Consider the following 15,199-nt stretch of genomic DNA (forward strand, 5'->3'; position numbering starts at 1 on the left):
CCTGTAGCACATGTTCATATACAAAACGATCTAGCAGAGTCATTAATAAAACGTATTCAGTTAATTGCTAGACCATTGCTTATGAAATCCAATCTCCCAATTTTTGCTTGGGGACATGCTATATTACATGCAACAACACTAATTCGCATTAGGCCAACAAGTTATCACAACTTCTCCCCATTACTATTGGTTTATGGTCAGGAACCAAATATTTCCCATCTAAGAATTTTTGGATGTGCGGTTTATGTTCCAATAGCTCCACCACAACGCACTAAGATGGGTCCTCAAAGGAGGATGGGGATATATGTTGGGTTTGAATCCCCGTTAATAATTAAATATCTTGAGCCTACAACAGGGGATTTATTTACGGCTCGTTTTGCAAATTGTCATTTTAACGAGTCACTTTTCCCAACATTAGGGGGAGAAAAGAGAGAGCTGGAAAATGAAATTAAATGGAATGAATTATCATTATCCTATCTTGATCCTCGAACTAAACAATGTGAACTGGAAGTTCAAAAGATAATTTATTTACAAAGTTTAGCGAATCAATTGCCAGACTCGTTTGCTGACCCAAAAAGAGTGACCAAGTCGCATATTCCAGCTGTTAATGCTCCATTTAAAATAGATGTCCCGGAAGGACAAAATAAAATTGCTAATGAGTCTAAACCACGCCAAAAACGTGGAAGACCAATAGGTTCCAAAGATAAGAATCCTCGGAAAAGAAAAGGAGCATTGATTGATGATGGTCAAATTGAAGAAACAATTTCCGAAGGATCTCCAGAAGAGACTTTAGACATGATACAAGAAGAAATTCAGGTACCTGATAATGAAGAAATTTCAATAAATTATATCATGTCTGGAATTACATGGAACCGAAATCAAATCGACGTCGATGATGTTTTTGCATGCAATGTAGCATTAGATGTTATGGATAATAATGAGGATCATGAACCAAAATCTATTGAAGAATGTAGACAAAGAAATGATTGGCCAAAATGGAAAGAAGCAATTGAAGCAGAATTAAAATCTCTTGGAAAAAGAGAAGTATTCGGACCAGTAGTCCGTACACCTGAAAGTGTAAAGCCAGTGCGATATAAATGGGTCTTTGTGCGAAAGAGCAATGAAAAGGGTGAAGTTGTAAGATATAAGGCACGCTTAGTTGCACAAGGATTCTCACAAAGACCTGGTATTGATTATGAGGAGACATATTCTCCTGTGGTGGATGCAACTACTTTTATTTTTGATTAGTCTGGCAATAAGAGAAGGACTTGACTTACGTTTGATGGATGTAGTCACAGCTTATTTATATGGCCCACTAGATAATGACATTTACATGAAGCTCCCAAAAGAATTCAAGCTGCCGGAAGCAGCAAAATCTAGTTCTCGAGAACATTTCTGTATTAAATTGAACAAATCTCTTTATGGATTGAAACAATCTGGGCGTATGTGGTATAACCGTCTAAGTGAGTATTTGTTGAAAGAAGGTTATAAGAATGATCTTATCAGCCCATGTATTTTAATAAAGAAATTTGGATCAGGATTTGTTATAATTGCAGTGTATGTTGATGATTTGAATATCATTGGAACTCCTGAAGTGATTTCAGTGACTGTCAATTATTTAAAGAAAGAGTTCGAAATGAAAGATCTAGGAAAGACAAAATTCTGCTTGGGGTTACAAATAGAGCACCTAGAGAATGGAATCCTTGTGCATCAATCAACATACATAGAAAATGTTCTTAAAAGATTTTCTTTGGATACAGCACATCCATTGAGCAGCCCTATGGTTGTAAGATCACTTGAAGTAGAGAAAGATCCATTCCGACCTCGGGAAAATGATGAAGAAATTCTTGGTCCTGAAGTACCGTATCTTAGTGCAATTGGAGCACTAATGTACCTTGCAAGTCATACACGACCTGATATATCATTTTCAGTTAATTTATTAGCAAGGTTTAGTTCATGTCCAACCCGAAGGCATTAGAATGGGATTAAACATTTACTTCGTTACCTTCAAGGTACGAAGGATATGGGTTTATTTTTCCCAAAGTTGTCCAAAGAAAATTTGATTGGTTTTGCAGATGCAGGTTATTTATATGATCCTCATAATGGTCGGTCACAAACTGGATATGTGTTCACATATGGTGGTACTGCCATTTCTTGGCGTTCCATGAAACAAACCATTGCAGCTACTTCTTCCAATCATTCTGAGATTTTAGCAATTCACGAGGCTAGTCGTGAATGTGTATGGTTAAGGTCAGTAGTTCAACATATAAAAGAAGTTTGTGGTTTATCATCTGGGAAAGAGGTACCAACAACTTTATATGAGGATAACGCTGCTTGTATTGCTCAACTTAAGGAAGGATACATCAAAGGCGACAGAACAAAGCACATCTTACCCAAATTTTTCTTCACTCATGATCTTCAGAAGAATGGAGATATAAATGTATTACAGATTCGTTCAAGTGAGAATTTAGCAGACTTATTTACTAAGGCTCTTCCGACAGCAAAATTCAAAAAGTTAGCTTACGGCATTGGATTGCGTCGTCTTAAAGATCTCAAGTGATGTAGTCATGAGGGGGAGTTAATGCGCGCTGCAATCTTTTTTCCTTAACCATGGTTTTTTCCCACTGGGTTTTCCTGGTAAGTTTTTAACGAGGCAGCATCTTATGCGCATTATAGTGTATTATTTTGTACAGGTTTTGTAGTAAATGTTAGTTATTGTTTTATTCAATATATAGTCATCCAAGGGGGAGTGTTATGATAATATCTAAATATGGATGACTATTATCCCATGTACAATTTAGAATATTCTAGAGTTGGGTATTTGGTCTTATCCATTGATGGAACCCTAGGAAATGTACATTATATATATCCCGTATTAGATGGAATATGAAATACAACGTAACAATCTTCCCTCATCTCTCTTTATTTTCTATTCCATATTTAACATATTCAAAATTTTCTTTCTGAATTTTTGTTTTTTCAAATAAATAATGTTTAGATTCTCTATAACTGTTTGGATAATACATGTATTTTTCCAAATGGAATGAATTAATATTCGACTTCTTCTTGACTCGAACTTGTTCTCGCTTAGTTCTCTTGCGAATATTGGCTAAGGAATGGTAAATAAACCATCTACTAGACCAAAATCAAAGATTGATAAGAACAAACAAAATACTTGATGATCTAAATCAACTTTGAGAATAAAATCACTACAACGATCTTTACAAACGTTTAGACATTGATTGAAATTATAATTTGATTTTAATGGTATGAATTTATGAAATTCGTTTTAAGAAAAAAAAAAAAAGAAAAGAAAAAAACTGTTCGAAGGAGTTCGAACAAACCAAGGAGTTCTATTCGAAAATTTGATCCAAAAATTCGACAAGTTTTGTCGAAATTGATTAAGGGCTTTAGTTTCTTTGGATTTCAATTGCAAAACCATGTATTTAATTCTTATTTTCGTTTAGAAATAAAAGAGTTTGATTCAAAACAATTAAAAAACCCTAATTTTTCCCCAATTTGATTTTATATGTTAAATCTTCGATTTTGGTTCAATTAGATTGAAATTTGATGCGAAAAGATGTTTTTGCTGAAATTTATATAAAATTATACACGAAAATACCAAGAGTTAGTTCGAAATTGTTCGGAATTTGCAAAGAAAATTCTTCGAAAACTGGTTTCGAAAACAGGTTCGTATTGGTGGCTGCAAGGGGATTGCGTGGCGGCTGATGGTGGCGCTGGCTGCAATTGTTGCGCCGGCTGCAAGTGTTGGTGCCATGTCTGGGTTTTGCGCGAACAGGCTGCACCTCTGCGTGAATGGATCTCCCCTGTTTAGAGCTGGCTGGTTTTGATTCGTGCGGTGGTGCTCTGGCTGCGCAAAGGTTGCGCGAGCAGGCACTGCGCGTGGTGGCAGGCACTTCTTTGCGGTTCCCCTTCGTTGCTGCTGTCGTGAGTTGGCAGCTGGTGGTAGCTGCATCTCCACCCAACAGAGCAGCCTCTGCTACTCCCCTGTCTTTCGTGGCTGCTGTTTCTGAAACAACCTGGGCCAAAAGCTTGGGCTGGGTTGGGTCTGCTGGCCCGCTCAGTCCAAGCTAAGTCAACTAATAAAATATAGTATAATAATATAATAATTCTTATGAGGGAATAATATAATAGACACAAAACCCTTAAATCACATATTCACTCTCTCCAGTCTCCCTCTGTCTCTTCATCACCATCATTCATCTCGGCCTCTGGTTTCCGTCGTTAGACCGCTTTCTGCTGGTATTGTCAGTAATTTTTTTTTGGGTTGTTGTTGTAATTAAGCTTAATTTCTGATTAAGGCTTATCTTGTGTTATTATAGAGGGTGACACTCTCAGGAGATCTTCTGATCAATTCTCATCTCGCTCTTGTGCCTTTGTTGTTACCACAAAAAAACTTGTGTTATTATAATTACTATTTTTTTTTTCTGTAATTATACTCTGTCGAACAGTTTGCAACTAACATCAGAAATAATCCAATTATATGTGGGATTGACGACGTTTTTAGGATGTTATTGTTAGGTTGAAATACTAATATGTGCTTTGATACTTGTAAAGTTTGGACAAATTAGTATTGAGTGTGAATTAAAAGACTAAAATTAGTAGAACTTCAAATATCACTTATGTTCTTTGCCCTTTGACCTATTTCCCAGATTTTACACAAGGCGTTTGGTAGAGGGTGTGACCGCAGCTTGCTGTTTGAGATGTCAAATTCTCCAAGTGTACTTCACCTCGGGCAAATGGTGACTTTTCATGTTTTAATTTTAATTCTATTGTGATTGTGATTTGCTTCCCAACTTTATTGCTGGGAAAATTCAATGCCTGCACTATGATATATCACTACTACTAAAATACACTCATATACTAAAATTTAAAGTTCTCATAAAATAATCCACTAATACATACACAATCATCACTTTAAAGTAAATCCAAGTAATTACAATCTAATTCAATGCCTGCACTGGCACATATGATGCGGTCATGCTCAAGCGCACCTAGGCGAGGCCCTGCAGACGGGTTTTCTTAAGTAAGAGAGATGCACCGAGCATACCTCTTTTGCACTTAGCTGATGCCTCTGCAGCTGTATCTTCTGTACTAAATTATTTCTTGAGATCATCAGAATTTGCATGATCTTTGGATTCACTTGGCAATTTCTTATGCATCTGTCCATGGTAGGGGGAAAAGGAAGTAAAAAAAATGTATGTTTTGCCATTTCTTTATGTGTCATTGTTAATTATAATGTCCTGTGATTTCTATTTCTTAAGAGAATAGTTATGTTCTTGCCTAGTAAAACTCCTTTTCTCTAGCTTACACTTGGTTTGGATAAGAAGAGGTGAAGGAAAAGGAGAGAAGAGTGGTTCCTTAGGCCTTGTTTGGATTTTGTTCTGAACCGGACAGTCATGCTAAAACTAAGAAAGTCCTCCGGTGAAAGGTGAAAACTTGTATCTAAAGTCGAATAAATCTATCAGAAACGGGGGTTAGGTTTTCATAATAAAACACCAAGAATGATCAAGAGCTTTTGAAAACTCTTTTAATTCTGATAATGTGATTACCCAAAGATAATGAGACATAAGATGACATGCATACTTGCTTGTTGATGACAGGTACAAAATGAAGATAAGGACCGGCTTAGCAGCTTACCAGATGATATACTAGTCTCCATCCTACAACTAATTGATATGAACGATGCAACAAGAACTAGCGTCCTTTTAAGACGTTGGAGATATTTGGCTCCGTATTCTTATTTTACTGTTGTGGACTTGGATGCTAGAAAGACATCACTGGTTGATTGCAAGACTAGCCGTATATCTTATAATGATGCAAGACCCAAATTTCTGAATTGGGTTCATCAGGTAGTAACTTCACACCGTGCGCCATTCATTAATGACTTCAGAGTTTCTTTCCCATTAAGTTAGGCAGATTCAAATTGTTTTTTTAACTGGATCGAACTTGCTTTTTCAAAAGGAGTGAAGAAGTTAGAGCTAAATTTTTCTAGCAAAGGCTTTTTTGGTTTTCATGGATATCCTTATTTTTCTCAATGCTCCTTTCCATCCACTTTTTTCAAGGGTTCCTGTTTCAAGAATGGGTCTAGCAATCTAACATCTCTATGTCTGAGGTTCGTTAACATAAGTGGAGAGTTACTAGAGTTGTTTTTGTCTCATTTCCCCCTCTTGGAACGTCTATACATTGAAAGCTCTAATGAGTTGCAGAATCTTAAGATCATAAACTCGTCTGAAAAGTTGAAACACTTGGCTATACACTGGTGCAAGTTTGTAAAGGAAATTGAGATACATGCTGTCAATCTTTTGTCGTTTGAATTCTCACACTCCCACAAATCCCACAATTTCTCCGAGTCTCCTACCGGTAGCGTGAATGTGATATATGCTAGTGTTCCATCACTTGTTGATGCACGGTTTTGTTGGGGGCGTTGCGCTAGTTGGCTTCCATATTTCTTGCAGATACATTGCTTTGCTGCACAGTTGACTAAACTTTCTCTTCAGGTAGACTTGCGTAGTTGGTGCCTAACCACTTGGTCTAACCTTTTAAATAGCTTCGTTATTCTGTTTGGTTCATAATTATCATAATTGGTTTATGCCATTTTTTGTTTATATATAGATGATAGTTAGTACTGATCAAGACCCGCACCTAATACCTTCCTTCCCTAACGTGAAAGACTTGGAGTTACAAGTAACCGTTGGTCACCATCGGTTTGATGGGAGACATATGAACCTATTTCGGCTGAGACGCTATGCAGAGGCTTGTCCGGTCTTGGATAATGTTAAGCTGCAGGTAAAATATATACATGTAAATCTCTACTAACGACCTTCATTGCAACACTAATCCACTTATTTTAATAGTTTTTCTGATTTTTTTATTGTGCCCCCCCAAAAAAACTAAGGGACCTCGGAGGGACTAGTTTTTTCTTCTTGAGTACGTGCTATTTTTTATTTTTTTTTTTAATTTTTTTTTTTCAGAAACGTTGTTTCTGTTATATAATGTGACTTAATTTTATAGCAATTTTTGTTGTCTATAACTCTGTATATGATTCATATGTTGAATGATACATTAGCTTGATGTCTTTTGTGGGGTTTTACAGATAAATTGGAGTTGTGATTGTGGCGACGACAAAGAGATACAACTATCTGATTCTGAGTCGAGTGTTGATTTTGATTCCAATTACGGTTCTGATATCGATTTGGATTCTGATTCTGATTCTGGTCCAGAAGAATACAGTTTAGAAGAGGTTAAACAGTGGTTGGAGGAAAAGGAGGGAGTTAATGCAACCTTACCTTTCTTGCGAAAACTTGAATTGACTGCAGCATTTAGTCATCACTTTGAAGCTGAATATGAACTCGCCTTATACTTTGTAAAAAATGCAGTCATGCTTGAGAAATTCATTTGTAATCCACAATTTGAGGATGAGAATTGGATTCAGTACAGTATGGATGTTCTCGAAGAAGATATTCGTAGACAACGTGCTCAGTACAATATGGATGTTCTCGAAGAAGATGTTCGTAGACAACGTGCTAGGAAATTAGCTGTGGCTATACCATCTTGTATTGACTTTACAATTTTGTGAATTCATCTACTTATTCCGTAACATAATAAATGCAACCGTTTGAATCTCAACACTATTCACAATTTTTACTTTAAGCGTAATTTGTGACTTGTAAATAAGAAAAAATATTGTTATTTCGGGTCCCGTTGGATTCAACTGAACTTGTAGCTTTATGATCTATTTTTTTTATACTTCATCCGTTTTATTTTACTCGCTACAATTTCCTTTTATAGCATGTTTCACATTACATGCTACACTTCTTTTTTGGGTAAATCATTATCTCTATCTCTTTCCTCTTACATGGGTCTCCTTAATTTTTTTTTTCTCTCCATCTCTTTCTTCCCAACATTTTGCATAGGAGTCCGTGCAAACCCCAAGTGTAGCGATTTTTTACAAATACATAATTAAAGATATTAAAATTTTTGTCTCGCCATGCGTAAAAAGTACAAATGTTATGTTTATTTTGTTAGTGAGGAATTATTAACTTTTGGAGTTAAATTTTATTTGCAAGCTAGATTTTATTATTAGAGGTGATAAATGTGTCGTGTCGCTTACATAAACGGGTTGATCCCCTACAACCTAACCCGACTCGTTTAATAAACGTGTCATGTCGTGTTAACTCGTATATTTAAACGTGTCAACAACCTCCACCCAAACCTGTTAATAAAGGGCCGATTCGTGTCGAGTTACCGTGTCATATCTTTTTTCATACAAATATTAAAAAGTATGTTGAATTGTGTCATATCATGTCAACTCGTTTACTTTAACGGGTTGAACTCTTCAACCCTAACACGACCTGTTTAATAAACGTGTCGTGTTGTATAATACCCCGTATTTTTATGTATTTTATAAAGTATTTAAGTATTAATAAAATGTATTGTCAAGGGCTCAAGTATTTTAATTAAATATTTTAAAGGGTTAAAGTATTTTAAATATAAAGTTTTATAAAAGTAAAATATGTTTTGGGCCAAACATTTATTAATTATTGGGCAATGTAAATTATTCCTACATACTCTTATTGGAATAACCCATTCCAAAACCCATAAGTTAAGCCCTATCCCATAACTCAAGCCCACATTTTTATAAGCCTAAATTTAACCCTACACTCTATACTCTATAAATACCCCATGAATCCCCAAAAATTTTCCACACAAAAAGGTTAGTCTTATTTTCTCTCTCCTTTTTTTTTTATTAATTTGTGTAATTATAATTATTGATTTATGGGTTTTAATTTTATTGTTTGAAATTAATTTAATTAGTATCAAATTGTATTTTTAAGATTAAACTTTATAATTTTCAGATTTTATAAATTTTATAACCTAGGGTTTTTAATTATTGAAAATCATGATTTTAGGTTTTTATGAATAATTGATTTAGGGCTTTGATAGTAATGATGTTTTGAAATTTTGGTGATTGTAACTACTTATTAGTTTAACTTAATTCCAGATTATTTTGAACACGTAAATTCATGTTTTAATTATTAGATTTTCGTTCGTTAATATTAATCCCGTTTTAATCCCAATCAGGTTCTAAACTCCTCCGATTTTGATAAAACAAAGTAGCGCTTTTCGAGTGGAAACAACGTTTTAAGAAAGACTCACTACCTTTGGTACTTAGCACTACCCTCTCGTGGCCAAATTCAGCTTCTAAATACGATTTTCGAGCAGTTTTTGATTTTTAACGAAGTTTTTTTTATGCTTTTAATTTTATCTTTGAGTTTAAAAGGGGTAAGAGATAATTTAATGTTTATATGGATAATTTAAGTATAAAGATATATTTTTATAAAGTTTTAAAGGATTTTTGATTAGTTTAAAATGTTGGAATTTTATTTAAAGTAGTATAATTGTGATTTTTAATAAAAGGGTGTGATTATCCATTAAAAAGGAGTTTAATTAGGGGTTTTTAAATAATTTTCAGATTATTATAAGTTATTTAAAGTGAGTTTAGGTTGCTGGAAATTGTGTATACAAGGGTAATTAATATAGTATTATTGTCCCTTTATGTAGGAGACTTGGTTCGAGAATTGTTGTAGAGTACTCGGTTATTTTAAGAGCTTATTTGAGGTACGTTCGCGTACTTAGCATATTTTGATGATGTAGAATCATGCTAGGCTTGATTTCAATCAATTACAAGTAGTATCATGCTAATAAGGTTTATGTATGGAATTGTGAATTAATGGTGTTGGTGATTAAATGGTGAAGCATGATTATTTGTGATGGTTCATGGATTGGAAAATCATATTTTTGGCATGTTCTGTTTGAACCACATTTTTATTTATGGCATGTTAGAAGGCATGATTAATTAAACTACATGTTTAATTATGTTTGGAATATTGAAAAGGAATTTTATTATGGTTCAAATAATTTTTATTGATGCTTTAAGCATGAGGAAGGAGCTATATAAGTGTCTATGTACACAAGGAATAAATTGTATGTTGGTGCCTTTGTGCACTTAAGGTGTTTTTAACAACGAGGGATAGGATTTTTGGCGCATTATGCGTTTAAGGTGTCTTTGACACTGAGGTAGAATTAAAAAGGGTTCAACATTAAATAATATGTGGTCACTAATTATTCAAGAATTAAATTGGTATGTTTGACCGATTGAATAATTATTGTTGATTGATTTATTATGCTTGGAGAGTCATCACCAAGTCCAATAACATGTAAATAACGTAAAGTGAAAGAGATTACGCACCAAAACTCTTGGAACGTATATACCTTGAGTATGAACAATGGGGGGAGTTATGGGGTTTTATATTTAACCATAACTTCTAATGGAGTACAGGACGCTGCACATTCCTTTTATTTATTTCTTATTATGCGCAGGAATTCCGCCACCTTTGAGTGGTTTTGTCGCTGGCACGGTTAGCTCCCGTGTCAGTTAACCTCAAATTTATTTGGGGGAGGTTAGGAGGTGGAAACCCATTCGATGCGTAATCAACGCTAAATGAATTAATTAGTGTCTAGTCATTGTGTCTTGTTGATTGGTGTGTGTGCTTGTGAACAGGTGCATTGAGGTAATGGTGTGTTGATAGGTGAAAGCATGTTAGTGTGTTTATTTACGCTTATGTACTCAGCTTTTCTGACCGTGTGTGTTTATGTGTTTGACCATGTCTTTACTTTGGCCCTACGACGACCCATTTTCTAATGGCGAGTAGTGGGGACAAGTAGAGAGGAGGTTTTCAGGTGATGTAGCATATTCATGAATGGGCATGGGTGAAGAGCGAATCATGCTAGTTTCTATAAGTATATGATGTGTTTAACGCTTTAATTATTTATAATATTATTATCATGCATGACTAACGCAAAAGTTTTAAAGTCGGTTTGGTTTTAATAAGGGCCTACAATGGTTCCAAGTTATAGGATGGTTTTATTTTACTTCGTTTGACTTTGGTTTTGACTTTACTTTCGTTGGTTGACTTTTCAATTTGACTTGTTTTGAACGGTTTTGAAGTTAGTCTTCCGCTGTGTGTCTTTGATGGTTGCCTTAGCCGTTTTCACGGTGGCGGTAATATCTTAGATATTCCTATTTAAATTTTTAAACAAGGTAAAACGTGTATTTTGAAAGAAAGGAATTTCTAGGGTGTTACATGTTGTGTCAACCAGTGTAGTTAAACGGGTCAACAACTTCGACCCAAACCTGTTAATAACGGGTTGATTTTGTGTCGAGTTAGTGGATCGTGTGAGTTTTTACCACCTTTAGATTGTTTTTATACATATAATTTTTTAAGAGGTTTTCTAGCTTGTACCTGTGCATTTTGCACTACATTGTTAAAATATTACAATTTGTAAAATTTGTAATATGTACTGCTTGACAATCTATTTAATTAAAGGAAAGTTTGTCAAAACAAACCTCTTAAAACATTTATATTGCGAAAACAAACCTTTTAAAACGTTTTTTTGCTAAAACAAACCTTTTAGGAAGTGGCTTGCTTGGATGTTTGAGACTTGCTCACGACAAGAGCAAGATGAGTTTCTGATGTGTGTATGGATGGTTTGGCTAAGTCAAAATGCAGGCTTATTATTTGAGGCGAATGTGGTGTTTACTGAACTCGCTACCAAGCGAGCCTTGGACCTGCTGGATGAATACGGAAAGACCATGGAGTTTGAGGTGGGGATAGGTGGTAACGCGGCTAGGAGGGTAGCAAGGTGGTCTGCTCCTTGTGAGGGTTGCATTAAGTTTAATTTTGATGCTGTTGTGCTGCCCGGTGGTGAGTTTGTGGGGCTTGGAGTGGTGACACGTGATTTGTATGGTGGTGTTCTATTGGTTGGTTCGAACAATCTACAGCATTGATGGGACGTCAAGTTGGCTGAGGTTGCAGCGGCTACGTGGGCTGTGGAATTGGATCGTGCTAATTGGTGGAAGAAGGTGATATTTTAGGGTGATGCGCAAGTTGTTATACGTGCTATTAGAAGTGAGATTGCTCGATGTAGTGTTGTGCAATTGCTCGTTGAGGAAATTATTAGTTTATCTAGTTTATTTGATTTAAATTCTTTTGTTTTTTGCTATCGGAAATGTAATGAGGTTGCTCCTCGTCTCGCTCAATGGACGTTGGCTTCCCCTTGCGACTAGGTTTTGCTTAATGAGTATCCTACATGAATCTCTGACCTTGTATGTCGTGACTTAATTACTTCTTAATAATAGCCTACCTTTTACCCTAGTAAAAAAAGACAATTTTTCATTGAAAACTAGTTTACTGGCTCGGGTGTTGCCCCGAGTTAAACAATATCCATGTACGGAATATTATATATGTATAATTTGCCTACTCATGGATTTCATGTGGTTTTATATATGATATGGAGGGAATCACAATTAAAAGAAAATTTATATTTTTATTGCAATAGAAAAATATTTGAGTACTACCAACAAAGCTTACATTGAGATACATTATACTCCCTACGGTTTTTAATGTTATGTGCAATTTCCTCATTAGGCTAAATTTTAATATTTTGTGCATTGTGTTCTATTCCATTTTGGTACACACGTTCTCCAACCCATTCTTACTTTTTAACCCCACATTCCTCTACTTTTACCACTTTCCCAGTTTCCCTTACTTTTCCCTTTTCACACACTCTCTAATATATTTTATTTTCGACTCCACTCACATTATAATACATTATTCTTAGCTCCATGAAATAGTAAATGCAAACAACATTAATAATCGAGTGGAGTACTACGTATTCGTATTTTATAACTATTGTTTTTGTAATCCCACTTAACATTTAATTTAAACCATAGGGAAGTGCTAGTTTCAAATCTTAAAATAACTATTTTTTTAAAAAATAGAAATGACACTCTAACAATAAATATTTAAGAGGATGGATATATAAAAGAACAAACAAAGTACATGTGGCACAAGTGGAAATTAATGATATGACGACATATGTACATGTGGCCTTCTAATATAACTTAAAATTGCCACGTGGCGCAAGCATGGTATGTATAACACCTTTTAATATATTTTAGGCGAAATTGGTCTCAACACTCTGAACTATTGCTTAGGTGCGCTTAGCACCCTAAACTTCACTTAGCTGCTAAAACACCACAAACTAATGTGTTGGGTGCGACGCGTGCCATTATTTCACCAAAAAACGGAGAATTTATTCCCCTAAAAATTCTATTTAACCGAAAAGTCATATAACTTTTAATCAAAAATTTTATTTTTTTTAAAAAAACATCATCGTTTCTGGTGAAGTAATCGCCGGAAAGTTGAGTAAAGGTACACACCGCACCCAATACATTAGTTTGTGGTGTTTTAGCAACTACATGATCGAAGTTTAGGGTGCTGGGCTCACTTAAGCGATAGTTTGGAGTGTTGAGGCCAATTTTGCCTATATTTTATAGATATTCCATAGTTCATAATCTTTAGGAAGATTTTTCCATAAATGCCACTAAAAATTGGGTCATTTGAGAAAAACTGCCACTAAATTTTTTTTTTTGTCTAGAACTGCCACTATTAGGAAATTTTTTGTTGATCCATGCCGAGGTTACTGTTCCGGCGTTGATCGGCGTTGGCAGGCAACTTTTTCGGCGTTTTCCAACGTTGACCGGCTACTGTTCCGGTGTTGACCACCGTTGACCGGCGACGTAATGACCCATTTAAACGTCGGTCAACGCCGGAATAGTGTAAGGGGCATTGGTCGACAAACAAAGGTGTCTTTTGTGGCTGTTCTGGACAAAGTTGTTGTTTTTTTCTTTTTTTTTTTTTTTTTTTTTTTGTGGCAGTTTTTCGCAAATGACCCAATTTTAGTGGCATTTATGGACAAATTTTCCTAATCTTTACTCACTTTTATTTTATTTTTTCATGGGATATAGCATGATTATCAATTAACTAGATCCAGTATTTGAGCGATGGCGATGCTCTGAGTAAATAACAATCAAAAAACACGTTATACATACACTAGTCTACTTAGAAAAGTGCAATTCATTTTAATCTCAAATAATATTTCTGGTGCTATTTTAATTTCAAATAATATTATAGATATTTGTCAAAATAATTGACTAAAATTGAGAATAAAGGTAAAAATAATACCTAGCCAAAAGACTTAAATCCTAAGCCTCTACAGACAAAAATGTACTAAACGCAAATGTAATACAGGTAAAGGCTCTTAACCATATAAATCATCATGGTCGTCAACTACGGTAAGAGGTAGTACTAGCAACTACGCTAGTCTGGTTGGCAAAGTGGAATTCAGAATCAACCCCGTGAGACTGCTGGAAGGTTTGAGCAAATGATTGGTACTTGCGTATGTCTGCGTCACTAATAACACTTCTATGAGCAAACTTCATTGACTCCTCAAAGTGTGCTGGCTTGATCTCGGAAAACTCTTCATTTTCGTCTTCATCCATATTGTCCGGTTTCTCTACCCTCGTCATATCCTTCTCAAGATCTTGCCAATTTCGTAACCTAATGTGTTACTTAAACATGAATTCACTAAATGTATCTTATGATTCCAAATCATATGTAAAAAGAGCTTCATATTTTTCCACAAAAGCATTCGATATGATCATAGCTCAGGACAAGCATATTTGAAAACTTGTTTTCGAAACTCTGCAGAATTGGATAAAATATTAGCAACAAAAAAGGAGGATAACAAAGAATAAGGAAAAATCCTTGAAATTATCAAACAAGGTTTCACATAGTGGATGCAGGAAATAATGACTTAATGTTATGGTGCAAATATCACACCATAAAAATAGCAGAAGCAAGCTTAACAATAACAAAATAGGATAGAAATTAAGAGAGAAAGAAGAAGAATTTTAATGAAGAAGAGAGAATAAGAGAAGGGAAAACTTTGATTACTGAATTGATGATTACAAAGCTATGATCAGGCATTATTTATAAACCTTGATCACATCTGACAGCTAGAGTACAACTCAATGACTAACTACCAGCTTGGCTCTAACTAATTTTTAACAGAAATTTGGCGCCAACTAACTAACTTCTAAATGACTAGCTAATTACCATAACATACCCTCCCCCTTAGAAAAGACTTAACCCAAGTCTTTATTCATCAATGTGTCCTGGATACTTGTCTTCAAAGTCATCGGCATTCATCTAGGTTGCCTCAGGGTCTGCATAATTTTGCCATTTGACTAGATATTGAGTCACAGCCTTGT

General features: G+C 35.1%; 1 protein-coding gene across 3 annotated transcripts; it reads left to right on the plus strand.

The window, feature by feature from the left end:
• The first annotated feature begins 2,599 nt into the window (after window positions 1–2,599).
• LOC110698314 lies at window positions 2,600–7,759 on the plus strand. Of its 3 annotated transcripts, none has more exons than XM_021875723.1 (6): window positions 2,602–4,263; window positions 4,674–4,763; window positions 5,625–5,873; window positions 6,087–6,521; window positions 6,637–6,810; window positions 7,118–7,759. In XM_021875723.1, exons 2-6 carry the CDS (start codon window positions 4,725–4,727, stop codon window positions 7,598–7,600), a joined length of 1,380 nt encoding a protein of 459 aa, XP_021731415.1. In that variant the 5' UTR covers window positions 2,602–4,263; window positions 4,674–4,724; the 3' UTR covers window positions 7,601–7,759. The 3 variants fall into 3 exon arrangements, with proteins under 3 accessions (XP_021731418.1, XP_021731415.1, XP_021731416.1); XM_021875724.1 differs by having other exon boundaries at window positions 6,231–6,521; XM_021875726.1 differs by lacking the exon at window positions 6,087–6,521 and having other exon boundaries at window positions 2,600–4,263.
• Window positions 7,760–15,199: the final 7,440 nt, after the last annotated feature.

The sequence above is a fragment of the Chenopodium quinoa genome, unplaced genomic scaffold (genome assembly GCF_001683475.1).
Source record: "Chenopodium quinoa cultivar QQ74 unplaced genomic scaffold, ASM168347v1, whole genome shotgun sequence".
Classification (NCBI taxonomy): domain Eukaryota; kingdom Viridiplantae; phylum Streptophyta; class Magnoliopsida; order Caryophyllales; family Amaranthaceae; genus Chenopodium; species Chenopodium quinoa.